The sequence below is a fragment of the Trachurus trachurus genome, assembly GCF_905171665.1.
Source record: "Trachurus trachurus genome assembly, chromosome: 21".
NCBI lineage: Eukaryota > Metazoa > Chordata > Actinopteri > Carangiformes > Carangidae > Trachurus > Trachurus trachurus.
Window position 1 is genome coordinate 3,793,401 of NC_139899.1, and position 19,763 is coordinate 3,813,163.

Below are 19,763 nucleotides of genomic sequence, written 5' to 3' on the forward strand. Positions count from 1 at the left end.
TAATCCTAAAACATAATAATGATTGTTAATATATCTGTAAATTGCTTAATAATTTACTAACTAATGTTAATTAAGGGACCCTTATTGTAGTAAGTGTTACCAACTGTTTTCTTGTCTGTATACAACACCTACCGGTCCATTCTGGGTGAGGGATCCCTCCTCTGTCTCTCATCCTGAGGTTTCTCCTGTTATTTCTTTCAGTTGTTCCTCAGTGGATGAGAGGGTCTAAGGCCAGAGGATGTTGTTATGATGCTGTGTAAAGCTCTTTGAGACAAACTGCTTGTAAAAATGGGCTAATTGCCTTGCCTTATGCATATATTGATAATGGATATGTTGCTGTGTTTTGAAGAGATTGATCAATAAAGTTTTGAGAAGATAATGCTTTTTCTATCAATAATGCATCAAATTATCACAATAATTTTATGAGAAGAGGTAAAAAAAAAAAAAAAAAAACTTTATTTCAACTTTATGGGTAACAGTGTACATGTAATTATAATAACTAACTTTATGCATCTATATGCACAATGCCCAGTGGATCTGATACTAGTGTGAAGGAAGAAAAAAAGCCTAACCCTTGTCTGTTTCTTTCACAGCTGAATTCCTAATAATTCTGTTTTTTATTTTGTGCAAACAGACTGAAACAAACAAGTAGAAGTATATGATGTGGCCGAGCAGTGACAACATAAGAGAAGCCACCATTGGCTTAATTAATAATAAAAGTGTTTGTGTGCATGTGAAGCTTACAGTGTCTGCTCTCACATGAATTGCGCCTGGTTGGACTGAAACAGATCACTGTGTGGAAACACAGGGCAGCAGTTCTGTGTGGAGCGGCTGCGTGTGGTGGGACACAGCTCCATTTTTCACTTGGTCTGTCACAAGCATATGAGTCACTGCGCCTGATTTATCTCACTGCCTCTGTTGGGTGGTGAGCAGCTACTGGTGAGGTAACAGAGAGCCAACAGACCGCTCAGCTCTGCTGCCACCATGTGTTACTCTGGTCACATTACAGACAGTGATCGTCTACTTCAACTATGGAGATTAGTTCATATACAGTTCTGGAAAAAAAATAGAAAATGTTCTTAATAAATCAGCTTCTCTACATGTATGGCAGCCATCGATTCCAATGTCTATTTAACTCCAACACAAGCACACCTCACTCTACTTAGCTGATCACCTGAACCAAATCATATTTAATAAGGAAGAAAGATTATAAATAAATACATAAAAACACTGCTGCGATTAAAAATTGAGATTATTCCACCAATTTTGATTTCTAAACTCTTCCTAAGTTTAAAAAGTAGTGTTGTGTTGTTTTAAAATGAATATGAACTTGTTTTCTTTGCATTATACAAGGTCTGAAAACACCTGATTTTATTTTGTTATTTTGACCTGTTGCCATTTTCTGCAAATAAATGCTCTAAATGACAATATTTTTTATTTCCAATTTGTGAAAAACTTTGTCAGTAGGTTATAGAATGAAACAAAAGTGTTCATTTTACTCAAACGCATACCTATGAATAGTAACACCAGAGGAACTGATCATTTTGAAGTGGTCTCTTAATTTTTTCCAGAGCTATATATCAAGTCATGTAAACCATTGTCATTATTTTGTCTATTATATTGAACTGCTTACCAAATTGTCAATGACTTCACAGCGTTTCTTTTAAATCATTTATTTGAGTTTAAAAATATATGTGTAAAAATTCACAGCAAGTAAAAATGATATAAATATCTCAAGTTATTTTCTTATGTACACAGTGTCAGAAAACCATCCATCCATCTTCTCCCGCTTATCCAAGGCAGTCTGAGCAGGGATGCCCAGACTCCCCTCTCCAGCTCTTCTGGGAGGATCTCAAGGTGTTCCCAGTCACTCTAGCGTGTCATGCTATGAGATAATAACAGAACGTTACGAGACAGAGTTGTTTTTGTGGTACATTCATGCAAAACCACTGATGCGCGTTCCCGTCGGCGGCAAGGTTTTCTGCGAGCAGTCTCTGTATTTACCTTGAAAACAACTCCATCTCGTCATATATCATCACAGAGACACCCAACCTGATGTTGTTATCACATAATTTTCAAAATAAAACTCTCAAATATCTCAAACATTAATTTTGAGGCTATTTAAAACTATAGTCCCCAAAACTGAAAAGGAAACTCTGTAACACTTTATAATATGTACACACTATTAAGCATTAATAAATGCTGAATTATTCATTTATAATGCATGAATACTCATTAGTATGTAGTTTATAAATACAGTTAGTGCTCATCAATGATGAGTAAAACATTTTTAACTGTGTAAGCTACATACTAATGAGTATTCATGTCTCTGAATTTGCCTCTAAAACAACTCTGTCTGGTAACGTTGTGTTATTATCTCATAGCATGGTGAATGTGCAGGTCACAACTTGTCCACTAGAGCGTTTTGGAGTTGTTGGATTGTGTATTTGATGAGTTTGATGAGGGAAACCAAGAAATCCCATTAGCCTCCGTAGCGTAGTTCTTAGCAGCTCACGGCTCTGCTCCGCCGTTCATTGCACCGACATTTAAAGGTAACGAACCTACTTCTAAGACTATAGCGATTATGGCAATGGGCTAATTTGCCAAAATGTTGAACTATCCCTTTAAACTTTAAACTCCTCCACTTCAGGCAGGAGTTCTCCTCCCACCTGGAGGGGGCAAGCCACATTTTTCCGGTCGAGAGCTGAAAACCCTGAACTACCCCCACCACCACCTGGATGCACTACTCTCACTTTGATGCAGCTGATGGGTGGATGTTTATTTCATTTTCTTACATGACAAAAGCTTTATCCGGGCCAGTTTGTTTCTCAGAGGTGGTTACGAGTCGGTCAGAGTCATTTGCCACATGGACATGTGGCTGTGGACGGAGCAGGGTCTTCCTCCGAGGACCAGCAGCAGATCGGGCAGGTGCTGCATTATGTCTCCGTCCTCTCCGTCCTCCCCGTGCAGCAGGTCTTCCTCTGTGCAGCTCCAATGTGTTCGGAACGCTTTGTTCTCGAAAGTCAAACAGTTTCCCACCCGCTGCGCCTCCTTCCCCGGCACACCCTCCGTGCTGCTGTTGAGTTCTGACGAGTCTGTGGTTTCTCTGCTGCTGTAGCACTTGTCCGGGCTGAACGTCTCCAGCTCGATGGCTCCCTCTGAGCCCAGGAAGGTGAGGGGCGCAGGGAAACACTTGTTCTTGAAGGGCCTGGGTTTGTCGTCCGGGCCCTTGGGTCCTGAGCTGGAGTGCGGGCTGCCGCTGACGTCGGACTCGTAGCTGGGACCCAGTCCAGCGCAGCAGTGGTGAATCCTGTCTGGGGGGCTGGAGCCCGGGAGCGTGGCCACCTGCCCCCAGGTCTGAGTGGTGAAGCTGAACCTCCACAGGCAGTTGTTTGGAGAGTTCTGGCTCTCGCCTCCTCCAAAGAGAAGCATGGTGTCCTTGTAGGCCACGGCTGAGTGGCCCATCAGTCTGGAGGGGCCCGACCTGAGCAGACAAAGCAGAGGTGGTGTTGGCAGGAAGGAACACAAACTATATTTAGTCTGTCTCTCCCCTCTTCCCTACTAGTCCAGTCATTTTATGAGAAAAGGTTAAACAAATTGCAACAGAAGCAACCACAACTGATTTTGTATCCTCAACATGTCCTGAGTGAGGGAAAAAAAGCCCCGAAGAATCCCATTAGGGGAACATTTCGAAAAACACCCAAACATATCCCATTTATACGCATGTAAACATTTTTTTTCACGTGAATAGGGTAAAAATTTTAACCTTTAGATATCTCCATGAAAATTACTGAGTTGATTACTTACATTAAGACAAACAAAAAATGTATTACAAGTTTTTTTTAATTCTTTGTTAAAGGGATAGTTCAACATTTTTGAAAATTGGCCCATCGCCATGATCCCCCTAGTAATAGCAGTAGGTTCGTTACCTTTAATTGTTGGTCCAAGCTGCTTTTAGATCGGGGGAGAAGAATACCGAGCGGCGCAGCTACACTACGGAGGCTAATGGAATTTCTTGGTTTTGCTCATCAAACTCAGCAAATACACAACCAAAAAACTCAAAAACGCTGTGGTGGACAAGTTGTGACCTGCACATTCACCACGCTATGAGATAATAGCGGAAAGTTGCGAGATGGAGTTGTTTTAGAGGCAAAGTCGGACTTTACACTCTAGACGGCTGCTCGGCGGAGTGATTTCAAAAGCGCCTGTTTACTGCAGATACGTCCGGCACTGGCTGAGGTGCGCACACTGTGTCCCTCCGACCAGTGGTTCACTGAAGAAAGTAGTTCCGAGTATTTGCTTCACTTCTCTTAACTTTCCGCTATTATCTCATAGCGTGGTAAATGTGCAGGTCACAACTTGTCCACCACAGCGTTTTTGAGTTTTTTGGTTGTGTATTTGCTGAGTTTGATGAGCAAAACCAAGAAATTCCATTAGCCTCTGTAGTGTAGCTGCGCCGCTCGGTATTCTTCTCCCCCGATCTAAAAGCAGCTTGGACCAACAATTAAAGGTAACGAACCTACTGCTATTACTAGGGGGATCATGGCGATGGGCCAATTTTCAAAAATGTTGAACTATCCCTTTAACATGAGCAAATGTGCATACATTTGCATAAATCTGCATAAATTGTACCGTTTTGACGGCACATGTATATATGAAGTTGCTGTGGTGGTACCGGCATGAAAATTGGAGTGAGTTGACTCCATCGGTCAACCAACAAGTTGACCACTTTAAATTTCAAGATGACTGTAAAATCCCCTTATTTGCACAAACTGAAATACGCTGCTATGGCCGGGTTTTGGTTGTTTTTTCAAGACAGCCACATCCTTAGTAGAGCAGGTATGACATGAGCCAACAGTGCATAATCCAATAATGTATGGCTAATTTGCATACATACAGCACCTGATCTAAACATTGGGTAGAGCAGGTGAAAATGTCTTGTTCAATCTTGTTAACATATTACAGTTAAAAAACTTAAGGAATGGAACCAATTTAGGCCCATGAGCATTAATAGAGACATTTTACCTGCTCTACTAAGGATGTGGCTGTCTTGAAAAATTACAGTCATCTTGAAATTTAAAGTGGTCAACTTGTCGGTTGACCGATGGAGTCAACTAATTCCAATTTTCATGCCGGTACCACCACAGCAACTTCATATATACATGTGCCGTCAAAACGGTGCGATTTATGCAAATGTATGCAGATTTATGCAAATTTGCTCATGTTAACAAATGATTTAAAAAAACTTGTAATACATTTTTTGTTTGTCTTAATGTAAGTAATCAACTCAGTAATTTTCATGAAGATATCTAAAGGTTAAAATTTTTACCCTATTCACGTGAAATTTTTTTTTTATATTCGTATTAATGGGATATGTTTGGGTGTTTTTCGAAACTTTCCCCTAATGGGATTCTTCGGGGCTTTTTTTCCCTCACTCAGGACATGCTGAGGATACAAAATCAGTTGAGTTTGCTTCTGTTGCAATTTGTTTAACGTTGACCCCTTTTTTGGCCTAAAATTACTGGACTATACTGTGACAGAGAAAAGCTGGAAATCCTCACATTATACAAACAGAACAAACACCACAGATTGATTCAAGTATCTGCGTTCATTTAGGAACATATGGAGGGATGCAAAAGTCTGGGCAGTGGGCACCCACGGTCAAAATGTCTGTTAATGTGAACAGACTATAATAATAATAATATGTGACCTGATCCAGCAAAATGAGTCACAGTGACCTAAATTTCAAAATTGAGATTTTGGTATAAATGGAAAGAGGAGAAAATAAGCTTTAAAATGATACCATAGTCAAAGTCATACACTGGATGGTTTTCAAGACAAGGCCATTTGAATTATGGTCTTCCACTCTCTTTTTCTGATTGAAAACTGTGTTTAAACATTATAGAACGTCTCTGGTTTAAAGGCCAGCGTGATCACACGCACCCCCTTGTTGTCATAGAGGCACCGTTTACTGACCCTCGGAAAGCAGATAATCTAACAATTCACATTCATAAATTGTAATGGTTTGTTTATGTTTTACAACATATGTTGAAAAACGTGTGCAAACATTGAATCGATGCTACGCTCGGTTAAGCATCGATGCTGCGCTCAGTTTAGGATCTGTTCCCGTACTACGTGATTACATGTGGACCCTGTCCTTTGTTGTCATAAATGCACCCTTCATGGACGCTCGGAAAGCAGAGAATCCAGCGATTCAGATACAGCTCGTCTCTATCATAAACGGTTCAAAAGTTGTTTAATGTTGTGCTCGTCTGGAGGGTTAAAAGTTCCAAGTCAACTTTAAACGTCATTTACATACCTTTTCTCAATTATCTGGACTATGAAATGTTGGGAGATTGTTTTTGAATGTCATTTCTTTGAAATTAGCAAAACAATTTTTTTTTTAATTTTTATTGGTTTTCCATGTTATCAGCTGATTATCTAAAAATAGAATATTGCGACTTCAGACTTTATTTCGCCAGAGCGGGTCACATATAGCTCCTTTCAAAAACGAGTTACAAGGTGCTGTACAACAGAAATAAAAACATATCAGATAGAATTGCATGACAACAACATAATAAAACCACCAAGAGAAGTAAAATTAAAATATAATAGAATACAATAAAAAAAAAAAAATTGGACTTCACCTTGGACTAAAATTAAAATCACCAGATAAGCGAGTGGAAGATGTCACAGTGGGAGTTCTCTGGGATCAGCATCACCATACTCACCTGGTTTTAAGTAGAGTCCATGTGTGGCTGCTGCAGCTCCACTTCCAGAAGTCCTTCTGCTCCCGCAGGCCTTTCAGCCCCCCAAACAGGTACATGCAGTCCTGGTAGGCCATGGCTGAGTGACTGTGTCTGGGGCCGGGGCCTGATGAGCCCTGCTGAGAACCAGTCAGCAAGGACCAGGCCATGGTGTCTGTCACACACAAACACACACAATTTTTTCTTTTATTTATTTATTTCTATGTTCCATAAAACTTTCCGATTTTTCTTGAAGCTCTTTCTCTCTGTTTTAGTTTATGGCGATGAGACTGCATTACAATATCTGTCCTTAAAGGGATAGTTTTGGCAAACTATTCCCTATAGTCTCAGGAGTAGGTTCCTTACCTTTAATTGTCGGTGCAAGCTATTTTTAGACTGGCTGCTCGGAGCTACGCTACAAGATGTGACCTGCACATTCACCACGCTATGAGACAGAGTGTTGCTTTCGAGGCAAATGCATGGGTAAATGCAAAGCCACCGATGCACGTTCCCGCTGGGGCAGTCGTTTTTCAGCAAGGAGTCTCTTTTTGGCACAACACCAGCTTTGCATTTGGCTCAAAAACAAGTCCATCTCATAATGTTCCATTATTATTTCATAATGAGAGTGTTTTGGGGTTGTTGGACTCTGTATTTGATGAGTTTTGAGGGAAAGTCCGGAAATACCATTAGCCTCCGTAGTGTCAGCTGAGCAGCTTGCGGCTCTGCCTGGTTGGACTCAAAACAGCTTGCACCGACAATTAAAGGTAATGAACCTACTCTAAAACTATAGGGATTATGGCAATGGGCCAATTTGCCAAAACGTTGAACTGTCCCTTTAAACCTCTAGACACTGTTTACCACTCTGCTAAATGCAAAGCCCATACAAGGTAACTATGTTTATCACATCCCTCCTGGGTCATCTGGATCGTATCAGTGTGTGTCACTGCAGGTTCCTTGAGTTCCTACCAAGGGGGCAGTTGTGGGTCTGAGAAGTGAAGCTCACTTCCGCGTTCAAAAAACTGCAATCCCCCCGGCTTCCTCTGGGGGCTGGTGTCAGAAGGGAGCATTCCCCATAGACCCCCATGTTAAAATCGCCGATTTTACATCCTAAATAAACATGTTAAAAGCCTGGTGTCAGAACGTTTTTTTTTCTCAATCGATAGTTTCTACCCCCGCACACACTCTGAGGGGGGTGAATTTTTTTTTAACTCTACTGTTTTACTGTTATTAGGTTAAAACTCTGGCCAATTAGGGCGCGGAAACGTTGAGTGACAGGTCCGAGCAGCTCCGTGGACAGCTGCTTCGAGGCCAGTGGGCGGGTTCTCGGCCGGCCAATCCAACATGGCGCTGTTCAGGCCGCCATATTTGAGTCACAAAAACGACTCCCCAAAACCAATGGGTGACGTCACGGACGCTACGTCCATTCTTTTTACAGTCTATGGTTCCTACTGAATCTGAGAGTTTAGTTTCAATGCACCATCCACCATCAGAGTTAGAACTCACCAAAATCCAACCTCCAGAAGTCCTGCGAAGATCCTTTTATGTCCACTAAACCTCCATACAGCAGCATGGCCGAGTCCACCACCACAGCACTGTGTCCCTTTCTGTTGGTCGGCATCTGCGTCTACACACGCACACACACACAAGAGTGGAGAGTAAGAGTGGATCACTTACAACTTGACCTGTGCAGCTTGTGCTATGTTTCCAAAATAAATTCCTAAGTTTCTTTTTGTCCTATAACTTGACATTCAATACTTGTTTATAACATAATAAAATCCAAGTCCAGCAAAAAATCCTTTGCAAAAGGTCATTGTTTTGGTATTTCTCCTTGAGTCTGTTCTTATCATCATTATATTCAAATAAGTGAATGTTTGGAAGCAGACTGGACAGTTAGATCAGAGTGTTTTTCTAACATCTGTTGCTGTCAGATCCGTTGCTCTGTACCTGACGGGAGCTCGTCTTCCCCTGCCACTGCACCCACTTCTGCTTTGCTGAAACACACAGAGGAAAGCAAAGTGGTGTTTGGGTTGAAAATGAAGCCAGAAACAATGGGAGAAAGTTCAAGTCATAAATTTAAAAGGATAATATGTATCAGGTCACTTCAGGATACGGCTATTATCAGCTTCCCTCACACACACACACTGGACGTGCTATCTCTACATGTGTGTAGTGAGCAGGCTTATCACGAGGAAAGTCTTTCCATTTAAAAACAAACATGGAAAAGGAAAACAACTGAACGGGCGGAATATTTCCTGAACAAACTGATATAGAAGGTACAACATTTTTGTTTGCACATATGAAACAACTTAGAGTCAGCATGCAAGAACAAGTTCTATCTGTCTAGTGTGAGATTGTGTTGAGAATGGGTTTCATTCATGAAACGTTAGTAAATCTGTGTGTAGATTTGCACATACATAAAGTCCATACTACTAAAACTCTATTCCGGATTCATGAACGCTGAGGGAATATCAGATTTGATCGTAAGCACGTTTTTGTAAGATCATGAACGCCAACCCATCGTAAAATAACAGTGGGCCCCCAGTGATCAGCAATTAGCTGATCCGCCCATGAATATCCATATAAGGAGACCCCTGACCACCATATAAGGAGGTAGATACATCCTGTTCACCTGCGGCTATGACACAAAAAAGGAGAGAGGGAGAGAGAGAAAAAAGAGAGAGATAGGGGATTAAAGGGATAGTTCACCCAAAATTCTAATTTCACTCATTATCTACTCACCTACTATCGCCGTTCACTAGCAACTGACAGTGATAACAGTAAAGATGCTAAAAGTTTTAATATTCTTTAATGCGAGAAAGTCGCCGTTAAATCCCCAGCCTGTTGTCAGTTTATCCAGATATTGCCTGTTAGGAAATTTGCTTGTTTTGGGAGAAATGCAAAGGGAGCAGCGACCGGGGGCTAGTAGGCATATGCTCGTAGCTACATCCAAGTAACTTTATCCACAGGTTTTTAGAGGTTTACCGCGCTGACTGGTTAAACTCTTTTTAGGAGAATAATGTTAGTCTCATTGATGAAATCTAACAACTGTGGCAGTCTAGTTTGTTTGAATGAAAAGTGTCGCCACTCTGTCAATCGCTCTAGCCGCAGCTGACCGGACCGGATGTAGATTTACCCTGTGTGATGTCACTTCAGAATCTTGTGAAATAGGCCTATCGCGTGAGATTTGCACAGACACCGGCAGAGCAGTGAACTGAGACACTGGGAGCTTCCGCTACAAACAAGCTTACACGTAAAATATAGACTTATTTAATTTTTTTCGGAACAATTTTTCATGTCGGGGCTTCAATACAAGAGGGACATTACAGACGAGCACTATGGAGGTATTTGGATGTTTTTTGGTGTCTTTTTGTATGAAGAAAGTGAGCCCCGTTCGCAACCGTCATATGGACATGCAGTGCTGCGCCGAGCCCCCCTGTAACTCAGAGAAGCACTGATGGCTCTGAAACTTCTCCCAAACCTTAGTTGACATGAGAGTGAGTAGATAATGAGTGAAATTTGAATTTTGGGTGAACTATCCCTTTAAAGTAATTTTGGTTGAAGTGGAGTCCAGAAAAGGACAGGGTAAGGACAGGTAAATCAAAGGCCTGGAAGGAGGTAATAGATAAGTGAATAAAGAGTCCTCAGTTTTAAGAAAAAAAAGAGCCACACACTTTGCATCACATATCAGCTGCACACTTATGTAATGAAAGTTTTCCGGTTAATATGCAAACACATCATTAGATGGAGCTTTGATGCGCACATTGGTGTCCGATAAACCTCTCTCTCTCTCTCTCCAAATATTTTTAATCGTTGTTATGAAAAGATCTCAACAACTAAAAGATCGATGAATCCACAGAAATCCCATCTACACACAGTTTACACACAAATCCATGAATGAGTGCCTCTGTAGTCAAACTCACCAACGTCGAACACCCAAAGGGCACATCTAGACTTTGTGTACGGAGATTCCAACATTCCTCCAAACACGTACAGGAAGCCCTGGAAAGGTCACAGCTGTTAAAGCCCTTCTTAAAGGGATGGTTCAACATTTTGGCAAACTGAACCATATCATAACCCCTATAGTTTTAGGAGTAGGTTCGTTACCTTTAATTGTCGGTGCACGCTGTTTTTAGAATGGCAGAGCTACGCTACGGAGGCTAATGGAATTTCTTGGTTTCCCTCATCAAATACACAATCCAACAACTGGACAAGTTGTGACCTGCACATTCATCATGCTATCAGATAATAACGGAACGTTACGAGACGGAGAAGTTTTCGAGGTAAATGCAGAGACTGCTTGCCGAAAAACTGCCCCGACGGGATCATGCCATCAGCGGTTTTGCATGAATTTACCTCTAAAACAACTCCATCTCGTAACGTTCTGTTATTATCTCATAGCGTGGTGAATGTGCAGGTCACAACTTGTCCACCAGAGCGTTTTGGAGTTGTTGGATTGTGTATTTGATGAGTTTGATGAAGGAAACCAAGAAATCCCATGAGCCTCTGTAGCGTAGCTCTGAGCAGCTCATGGCTCTGCTCTGGCGTTCTAAAAATAGCTTGCACCGACAATTAAAGGTAACAAACCTACTGCTAAAACTATAGGGATTATGGCAATGGGCCAATTTGCCAAAATGTTGAACCATCCCTTTAACACACTGATGGAATGAAGGCTGAGATTAGCAGCATTTCAATGATTGTGTTTTTATACAGTTTAAAGTTTTGACAGTGAGTTTAAAAAAAGTGCATCAACAAAGTTTAGATAGGTTTGTACCTCGTGAGCCACCATAGTATGTTCCTCCAGCTCCTCCGGTGCAGCTTCTCCACTGCAGCTCAACTCTGTCCACTCGTTACACACTGACACATTGGACACAACTGTTTGTTTGATTTACGTCTCTGCAACACACCTTTAATCACATCACACATAGCGCTGTATACTCTCCATTTTATTCACCACACACACTTACCTACGCTGTACCTCCAGAAGTCCCTCAGACCGCCGCTGCCTCGGCCTCCCAGGATGTAGACGCTGCCATCGTAGCTGCAGCAGGCGTGTTTGTAGCGGTCGCATGGGGACCGGCTGCTCTGGGGGAGCTGAGTCCACAGACAGGGACTATTCTGACTCATCACTGGCAGCTCCTGTCCTACTGGACCATTTTCTAAAAGAGGAAACATGAGGAGTGTAAAGAAATGTTTCACATACAGCACACATGCCCGTAGCTTTTTCACAAGTCAGGAGGGTGGGGCGGGGGGGGGTGATGAAGCAAGTTAAGATTGTTGGTTAAAGAGTGCAATGATTATTAAAGCAGAAGTAAGTGGTCCGGTCGTTTTGGCTAATGCTGCGTTCCAGGCAGGCTTTTGAAATCGTAAATTACAGCTTCAAGTCACAACTTACGACTTTGTAGGGTTCCAGGCAACCCACTCGTGTTTTTCCGACCTGTTTTACCGGTGAAAGTCACTATAAAGGCCACTCGTAACTTCCGACCGGTGAACTCGTACCAGATCGAACTGGTACGACTTCACGGTCGGAAAAATACGAGTTTCCTTGAACGCACCATAACAGTCCTCGTCCCTACGTCACCACATTCACGGCGTCCCTTGGCTGCACACACAGCCCTGCATGCCGTTCTCTCTCCTCATTGGATAAAAACTGTAGGATACGATAAATGTTTTCTCTTCGGCTCAGAGCAGAGCAGAGTGACTGATAGACCCGTGTTTCAGACCAAACACTCTATGTAAGTGATTGCTGTCGGAAGATATAACTATTTAAGACTTATATTAACACAAATATATCACTTACTTCTGCTTTAATGCAGCAGACTGAGACACTGATTTTTATCGTTTTAATTCTTAACTTATAATGATCGTGATCAATGTATGTTTTTATTGTACTGTTGCAACGTTGTTTTTATTCTGTCTTTTATGTACTTCCAGTCACTACGGACCTCTGGTTTGTGTCCGTAATAAAGTCTTAATTTAAAGGGATAACGAGGAGTTTGTATTTAGTTATAAAAAAGTCTCAGATATGAATGTGGATGAATCTACGTTACCCACACTTGTTGGGTCCATTTTTGATAGATAGCTATATCGTTCGACTCGCCCAGCATTTCTACTTTCGGTTTTGTGGGAGTAACGCCGCCGAATCGCCGTTTATGGTCGGAACTACGGCGGTATCTGATCGTCTTCAAACCTCCGACTTTCATTCTTGATCAATGAAAACATTCTTGGCAAATGTTTTGGCTTTCGCCCGTCTTGTGCCGGTCCAGGAATTTCACCGTGCGTGCAGAGGCTCATGGGAAATGTAGTGTGAAAACAATTCGCTTTCCAAAACTCCTTGTTGTCCCTTTAACTTTTTATTCTTTTTTTCCAACCATCTTTTACTGGCTTATTACTCTCTTTTTTAAATGTACTTTAATTGTTTATAATTTGAATGTGTTTCTAAGCCTCTGTAAAGCTTTGAATTTCCTGATGTAGCCTAATAAAAATACAATTGTACCATACTATTGCCTTGTCTTGCCTAATGTGATACATGTTTCAAATCAGATTATAGCAGTGTGTGTCTGATGTCACTTGTTGAGTCAGATGAAATGTAACCTCAATTATTTATGTTACTTTGAATAAATACTATCAATTCAATATGTTTAGGCTAATATGGAATTATCTGACAGTTCATTTTGTTCCTCGCACTGCTGATATCAGCCTCAAAAAAGCTACTACTTTGCATCGCTCACTCTGAACTATGTCATCAGCGAAACAACTCCAGAGGAAAAAAAAACCCTGCACACTGTACCACAGGTAGAGTAAGACCTGATGAGTCACTGTGTGTTATAGCAGGACAGAGCTGGTTGTTATGGTTGTGGCTGTGTTCAGCTGGGTGTCAGGGGAGACCCACGCTGCTATAGAGAGAGTCAAGGTCTGCTCTGGGGAGAAACCTCCTGATAAAAAAAAAAAAAAAAACCTTTTCACATGACTGGTCACATGACGATTACAAAAAAAACAAAATAAAAGAAGAATAAATAAACAAAACTAACAAAGATAAGATGACCCAATAACTTGAGGAAACTTTTGAGGATAATTGAAGTATTAAACATTTAACACTACTGTATGACTGTAATTTGATCCAGGATTGTGACAAGGTTCTATAACAGGCTCCATTATTTATTATTGATGTCCAATTGACCTTTTCTGTTGATCAAGAACAGGCAGCAAATTCTCATATCTGACTATATTTACATCAAATGCTGAAAACTCTTTCCACTTGAGACGGATTAACCAGGGTTGATTTGGCCTCTGGAAAAATATTGGGAATGTGATGACTCACTTCAATGAGCTTTTACAATCTTGATGAACACAAGGCATCCGGCAGCTAAGAGGAATATTTCAGTCTGTAATTTTCCAGGATGCAGCAGGATCAATGAGCAGCTTTTCCACAGTGACAATAAGTTCACCTCCCTTTTCACCCCTCACAACAATCCACCACATCTTATCAGGCTGTCACATGAGCAAACAGCTCAGAGGTCATGTGACACCGCTAGCTTTACCTTGTCAACACACCTGAGGAGCAGTCATGTCTTGTTGATCATAGAAGACGTAGTACTTCACTGATAAGAGACGGGTTTAGTAACACTTAAAGTAAAACGAAGAACATATAAACAAGCACTTGACTTGGAAAACTCACATTTCCCACGGAACATAAACAGCCACAATAAGGATGGATGGTAGATTAAACACTAATAAGCTCAGTAATGATATGAACACTAAAGGTCATTAACATCAAATTCTCTGTAGCATAAAGAATTGAATGATGTCAGCTCATCAGCGTGCTCTGTGAGGCAGCAGCTCTACATTATAAGAAAACTGAAGCAATGAAACATGCAACCTCTGTGCAGGCAGCTTAGAGTTTGTGACTGTTTATTAACTTGACACATTGTGAAACTCCAAAGTATCTGTCAACAAAATTAATCTGACGAATCATAGCAACTGTCTTCTTTCAAGTCTGTTTGTCGGTGACTGCAGCAGAACTTGCGCAACAGAGCTAACAGAGGAGAGGCTGTGAGCACAATGTAATGAAAAGCTGTGGCTTCACAAAGAGCTGAATGAAAAACGGCTTGGTGAAGTCACTTTTTACCGGATTCAGAACTTTTACTTCACTTTTTTATTTTGATGTTAAAGGACAATTCCGGGCAAATTCAACCCAGGGCTGTATTTTCCTAACATTTTAGGTCTAAAAGAAGGAATCTGAAGATTTTCAGTGTAATTACTCCTGTTTAGCGGTGTTTACATCTGTTTACATTGCTCAAAGCCGCATTTTTGTTCCACAGGCAGCATCAGATGGCTCCTCAAACATGCACTGAGAAGTTTATTTACTTCAAGCAAGCCGACATGTTCTTTCTAATTCAAAGTCTCGCGCGAGACCCAAGTTGACGCTGCCGTGACGATGCGGGGACAGACACAACTACCGCAAAACAGGAGCAATTAAACTGAAAATCTTCAGATTCCTTCTTTTAGACCTAAAATGTTAGGAAAATACAGCCCTGGCTTGAATTTGGTCAGAATTGTCCTTTAACGAGGAACTTTGCAGGATTTGTAGCTTAGCTACATTTTTACCTTAATCACAGTTTTGGAGTAATTGTGATGGTTTAATAAATGGCTTAAAGGGATACTTCACCAATTTTCAACTCACCGTTATACCAAGGATTTGGTTTGGAGAACTTTCAGACTCATCAAAACGCTTTAGGAGTTCCAGGGGGGGTCCGGCTGGCAACAGATTTTCATATATTGGCGGTGTCCTGAAGCCGCCACATGAAAAAGTTGTTCAAAAATTCTTTTTTTTGATCTCTGTTTTTTAGCCTTGTTGTAGCAGTAGCTCCCAGTGGCTCTGTTGATGTTTGTGCGCGAGATTTTGCTGCAAATCTGTTGCCAGCCGGACCCCCCCTGAAACTCCAAAAGCGTTTTGATAACTGCGGAAGTTCTTCAAACCCTTCCTTGGCATGACGGTGAGTAGACAATTGGTGAATTATGGATTTTGGGTGAAGTATCCCTTCCCTTTAACTTGTTGCGAGGGAGAATGGAGGCTCTCTGCCTTGCACGTATATGTCACTTATTGTGTCTCTTGGCTGAAAAACAACTTTGCAAGATTGAGGGAGCCCCCCCTGGTGTCCCAGTCTCAGTCTCTGCGCACTGCGACACAAACGCGCCCCGTAACCTTTAATCTCTTGTTCATGACAGATTAAACTACACAAATGTGACGTCATAACATTGCATATGATGATACCCCTCTATTGATTGATTTAGCAAAACAGTGGAAAGGCGACCGGTCACTAGCAAAGGTCCTGCTTCTCATTTGCCCTGTTCACCCCTCAGCTTTCTTTTGGACAAGATGCATAATTATTTAAGCAATATCACAGGAGAGGGAGTGCTGTTGTACTGTATATCAGCACGGCTGTGATTCGGTCGTAGGCACGAGGCCGCAGGCCGAGTGCCGCAGATAATCACACCGTGCTGATATACAGTACAACAGCACGACCTCGAGTGTGATATTGCTTTTATACAACAGTGCTACCAGCGCATTTTAGAACAGTAATAAACTACAAGAGATTATGATTTGTTTGTTTATTTAATCATTTATTTGGCTCCGCCAACAGAAATAGTTCTGCAACTGGAAGGGAGACAAGGCTGTTGCCAGGCAACATATAAACATTTCATACTAGCTTGCTACTAGCTACAAGCTTCTCCACCGAGCTGCTTCCAGTGCTGGTTCTGGTTCTGAGCCCGTGTCTGATTAGCACCGGAGCAACAGGACCAGCGTGAAGACACAGAGACGTTATCGATACCGTATTACATTTGTTTATCTGCTATGTAATCAATATAAACACAGTTGAAGCTAAGTAGCTGAGCTACGTGGCTAACAACAGCTAACGCTAATATCAAAACACATCACCGTCGAAACGTAGTTGCCCACGGCGATTTTTTTCCAGCCGTGTTTAGTAGAGATGTATCGCCAAGTAGATGGACCAGGTCAGGTCCAGGTTTTAATGTTCAGGTCCGTTTATAACTGTAGTAGCAGCAGCAGCAGCAGTAGCAGCAGCAGCAGAGAGATGGGGCAGCTCCTGTATGGGGAGCCTGGCTCTGACTTAGCTTCTGTCCAGCTGAACAGCGGAGTGATTATGTCTGTGAAAAGTCCCAGTGCTGTTATACTGTATATCAGCACTATGGAATGTCTCGTTGTCCAATCAAATTGCTCGGTTGGGACCGGTCGGAACTAACTGTTGTATAAATGACAACAAAGTTGGTTGCAGCAACAACATCATTTGTATTTCCATGACTTGTTCCTCTCCAGGAGGGAGGAGGGGATCAATTTACCTGGATTATTTCTCTGCACTTTAAAGTGCTGAGAAATAATCCAGGTAGGCTAAATTCACAGGAGTTGATCTGAATATTGATTCAGATCAACTCCTGTGAACTCTGATACACATATGTGTGACCAACATTCACATTTTGAACATAAACAGGGCACTTTACGCATCATGCACTTTATAAGGGATAGCCTAATGTATAGTTCAGAGGTTGTTATGAAGAAATAAACAGGATGTAGGCTACTGTAGCTGGTTTTTACAGAGGGATTTGTCAGCATTCACAGCCTGATTTATATAACATTTATAGAACATGCATAGCAAAAAGATTTTTTTTTTTTTTTTTTTCAGGGCTGGTGACTGTAGGTGACAGTAAAAAGAGATCCAAAATCCCCTCTGTAAAAACTGACTCTGGACTACTAAAGTTGACTCTAATGTCAACAAAATAAAACAAGAATTTTGAAAGTACCTTTATCCATTGTTCAGATTTATGTTGTAGGCTATGCAAATTAGCGCACATTTAATTAGCCTAGATATTGCCTCATTTACAAATTTTAACATATAATTTGACAAAAGATACAACAAACAAAACATAATTGTCCTAATGCAAGTAGGCTAATGGCGATATCTTTAAACTTTGTAGGCCTACACCTGTAGTGTGTCACGTCAACTAGCTCCAGTTCATCATACCGTTGAGGATAAGATGAGGAGCAGCTGGACTGAGGGTTAGCTAAAGACGCAGCTTCTCCTGACGTCGCTGTCATGACGACCACTGAAGAAGAATGCGGCCCGTTACTTTACATTACGGTTAACTTTCCCACTTTGTTTACGTTCCCACACGATAAAACTAACACGGTTGAGTAAGTTGATCGATTCAACGTAACACATGCCAGTGAGTCATTCCTTCAGACACATTAGACAACCCGCAGCTCAGTTCAGCTCAATGCGGGTAACGTAACGGTTAAGTTGAAAAAGAGGAAATGAGGATAACTGTTAGACTTTTTCAGCTTCTTTATCGACAGCAACGTTATTCGATGCAAATTAGGCAAAGATAGATAATGTCTTAGTGTCGGCTTGTATTAACACTTCAATATAATGTATCAAGTATTTCATTACGAATAAAAACAGTTTAAAAGAATGAGTTGTTACTTACGTGATTCACGTTGCTCCTCTTCTTCGGATAGTTGACTCCCCCCGCTCAGAGTGAACGGAATGGTGTTGCATTCAGGGACACCTCGGAAACGGCAATGGCTAAGTTTGGAAGTCATAAACTGAAACTTGTTGCAAAAGCTCTAGGCAAGCCTACTATACTAAGTAATGTTTTGTTGTTGTTGTTGTTGTTGTTTGTTTGTTTGTTGTTTGTATTGTACTGATTATTTATAGGCTAAAACGTGAGCTTGGCAGCATCTGCTTTCTGTAAAGAAGAAAAAAAAAGATCCCTCTGGACAGTGGACACACTGAGGTGTAGCCTAGATCATTACGATTTGTCAATTTGTTAAAGCACAAATTTAGGCTACTACTGTAACCTGTTTATGTTCTAAATTAAAAGTTAACATCAGTTGTTTCAGATTCCCATGAAGATCTCAATATCACCTGAAAACCACAGTAGAAAAAGTAAGTCTTTACCTTTTAAACAGAAATCACCTAGCCTACAGTATTTGGCTTGTTGACCTTTTCGTCTTCTGCATAGGACAGTTCCCTTACCTTTACTAAGGCCCAGAGCGATTATATCTATCGCTCTGCTAGGGCCTAATGCCTGCACGGTGTTTGAAGCACTGTGATTTATACCAACAGTAGGCTAGCCTGCTCTCCTTTTAATCAGCAGCATGAAGAGGATGCTTTAATAAAAAGATGGTAGGCCTAGCTAATATTTCTGATTGAGTTATCAACATTTGGTCCATAAGTCATTTATACTTCATATTATGTCTGTATGATCTGTAGCCTACCATTTCAGACCATGCTCTTCTTGTCCTGTCCACTAGTCGTCCTCAGCTTCACCTGCTCACACAGTAGACCTGCTGTGTTTCTCTGGTTTTCCCTGTTCCCTGTGGCTGGCTTTCCTTCTCTACCTCCTTTACTTCTTTTCCCCCTCTCTTCCTGTTCCTTGTCACTTTGTCCTCTTTTTGTAGAAAACACAGAGCAGATTGAAGTCCTATCTCCTTTTCTTAAAACAATTAAATAAAATAAAGACAATGAAAAACTATAGGCTACATCTGTCTTCACAATTAGAATTAAGGTTTTATGAATATGACAATTCATCTGAAGTCTGTTTTCTGGGACAAGATTCACTCATAATGAATTCTGCGAACTTTTGTGAGACATATAGGCTATAGGCCAATATCTTATCTTACAAGGAATTATCATGTAAATATGTGCTAATCTGCATCATATTATTGACATAACTGTAAATGTGTCAGAGTTACCTATGAAATAATAATGTAACATTACGAGACAGAGTTGTTTTCGATGCAAATGCATAGCCGGAACTACATTCCAGGCATGGTAGCTTGGCGGAGTGATTTCAGAGCGCTTGTAGTTCAGAGTAGGCCTATTTGTTTCATATGTAATGTTACATAATTATACATGATTATTTCATAGCGAGGCGAATGTGTAGGCCGCAATTTCTCGGCAAGAGTTTTGAAGTTGCTGGATTGTGTATTTGATGAGT

General features: G+C 41.2%; 1 protein-coding gene across 1 annotated transcript; it reads right to left on the reverse strand.

Moving 5' to 3' along the window:
* Positions 1-2,717: 2,717 nt before the first annotated feature.
* klhdc3l (kelch domain containing 3-like) lies at positions 2,718-11,896 on the reverse strand. Its single transcript, XM_083996317.1, has 7 exons — positions 11,711-11,896; positions 11,518-11,600; positions 10,667-10,745; positions 8,691-8,737; positions 8,250-8,370; positions 6,732-6,921; positions 2,718-3,484 (listed from the first exon to the last, which is right to left on the reverse strand). The coding sequence occupies exons 1-7, from the start codon at positions 11,868-11,870 to the stop codon at positions 2,839-2,841; spliced, it is 1,326 nt and encodes a 441-aa protein (XP_083852443.1). The 5' UTR covers positions 11,871-11,896; the 3' UTR covers positions 2,718-2,838.
* Between the last annotated feature and the right edge of the window lie 7,867 nt (positions 11,897-19,763).

Coding starts and splice junctions, on each gene's coding strand:
- klhdc3l (XM_083996317.1), bottom strand. CDS start 11,870: ATGAGTCAGAATAGTCCCTGTCTGTGGACTCAGCTCCCCCAGAGCAGC. Junction 10,746..11,517: donor ATACTATGGTGGCTCACGAG/GTACAAACCTAT, acceptor TGACCTTTCCAG/GGCTTCCTGTACGTGTTTGG. Junction 8,738..10,666: donor CCTTTGGGTGTTCGACGTTG/GTGAGTTTGACT, acceptor TGTGTGTTTCAG/CAAAGCAGAAGTGGGTGCAG.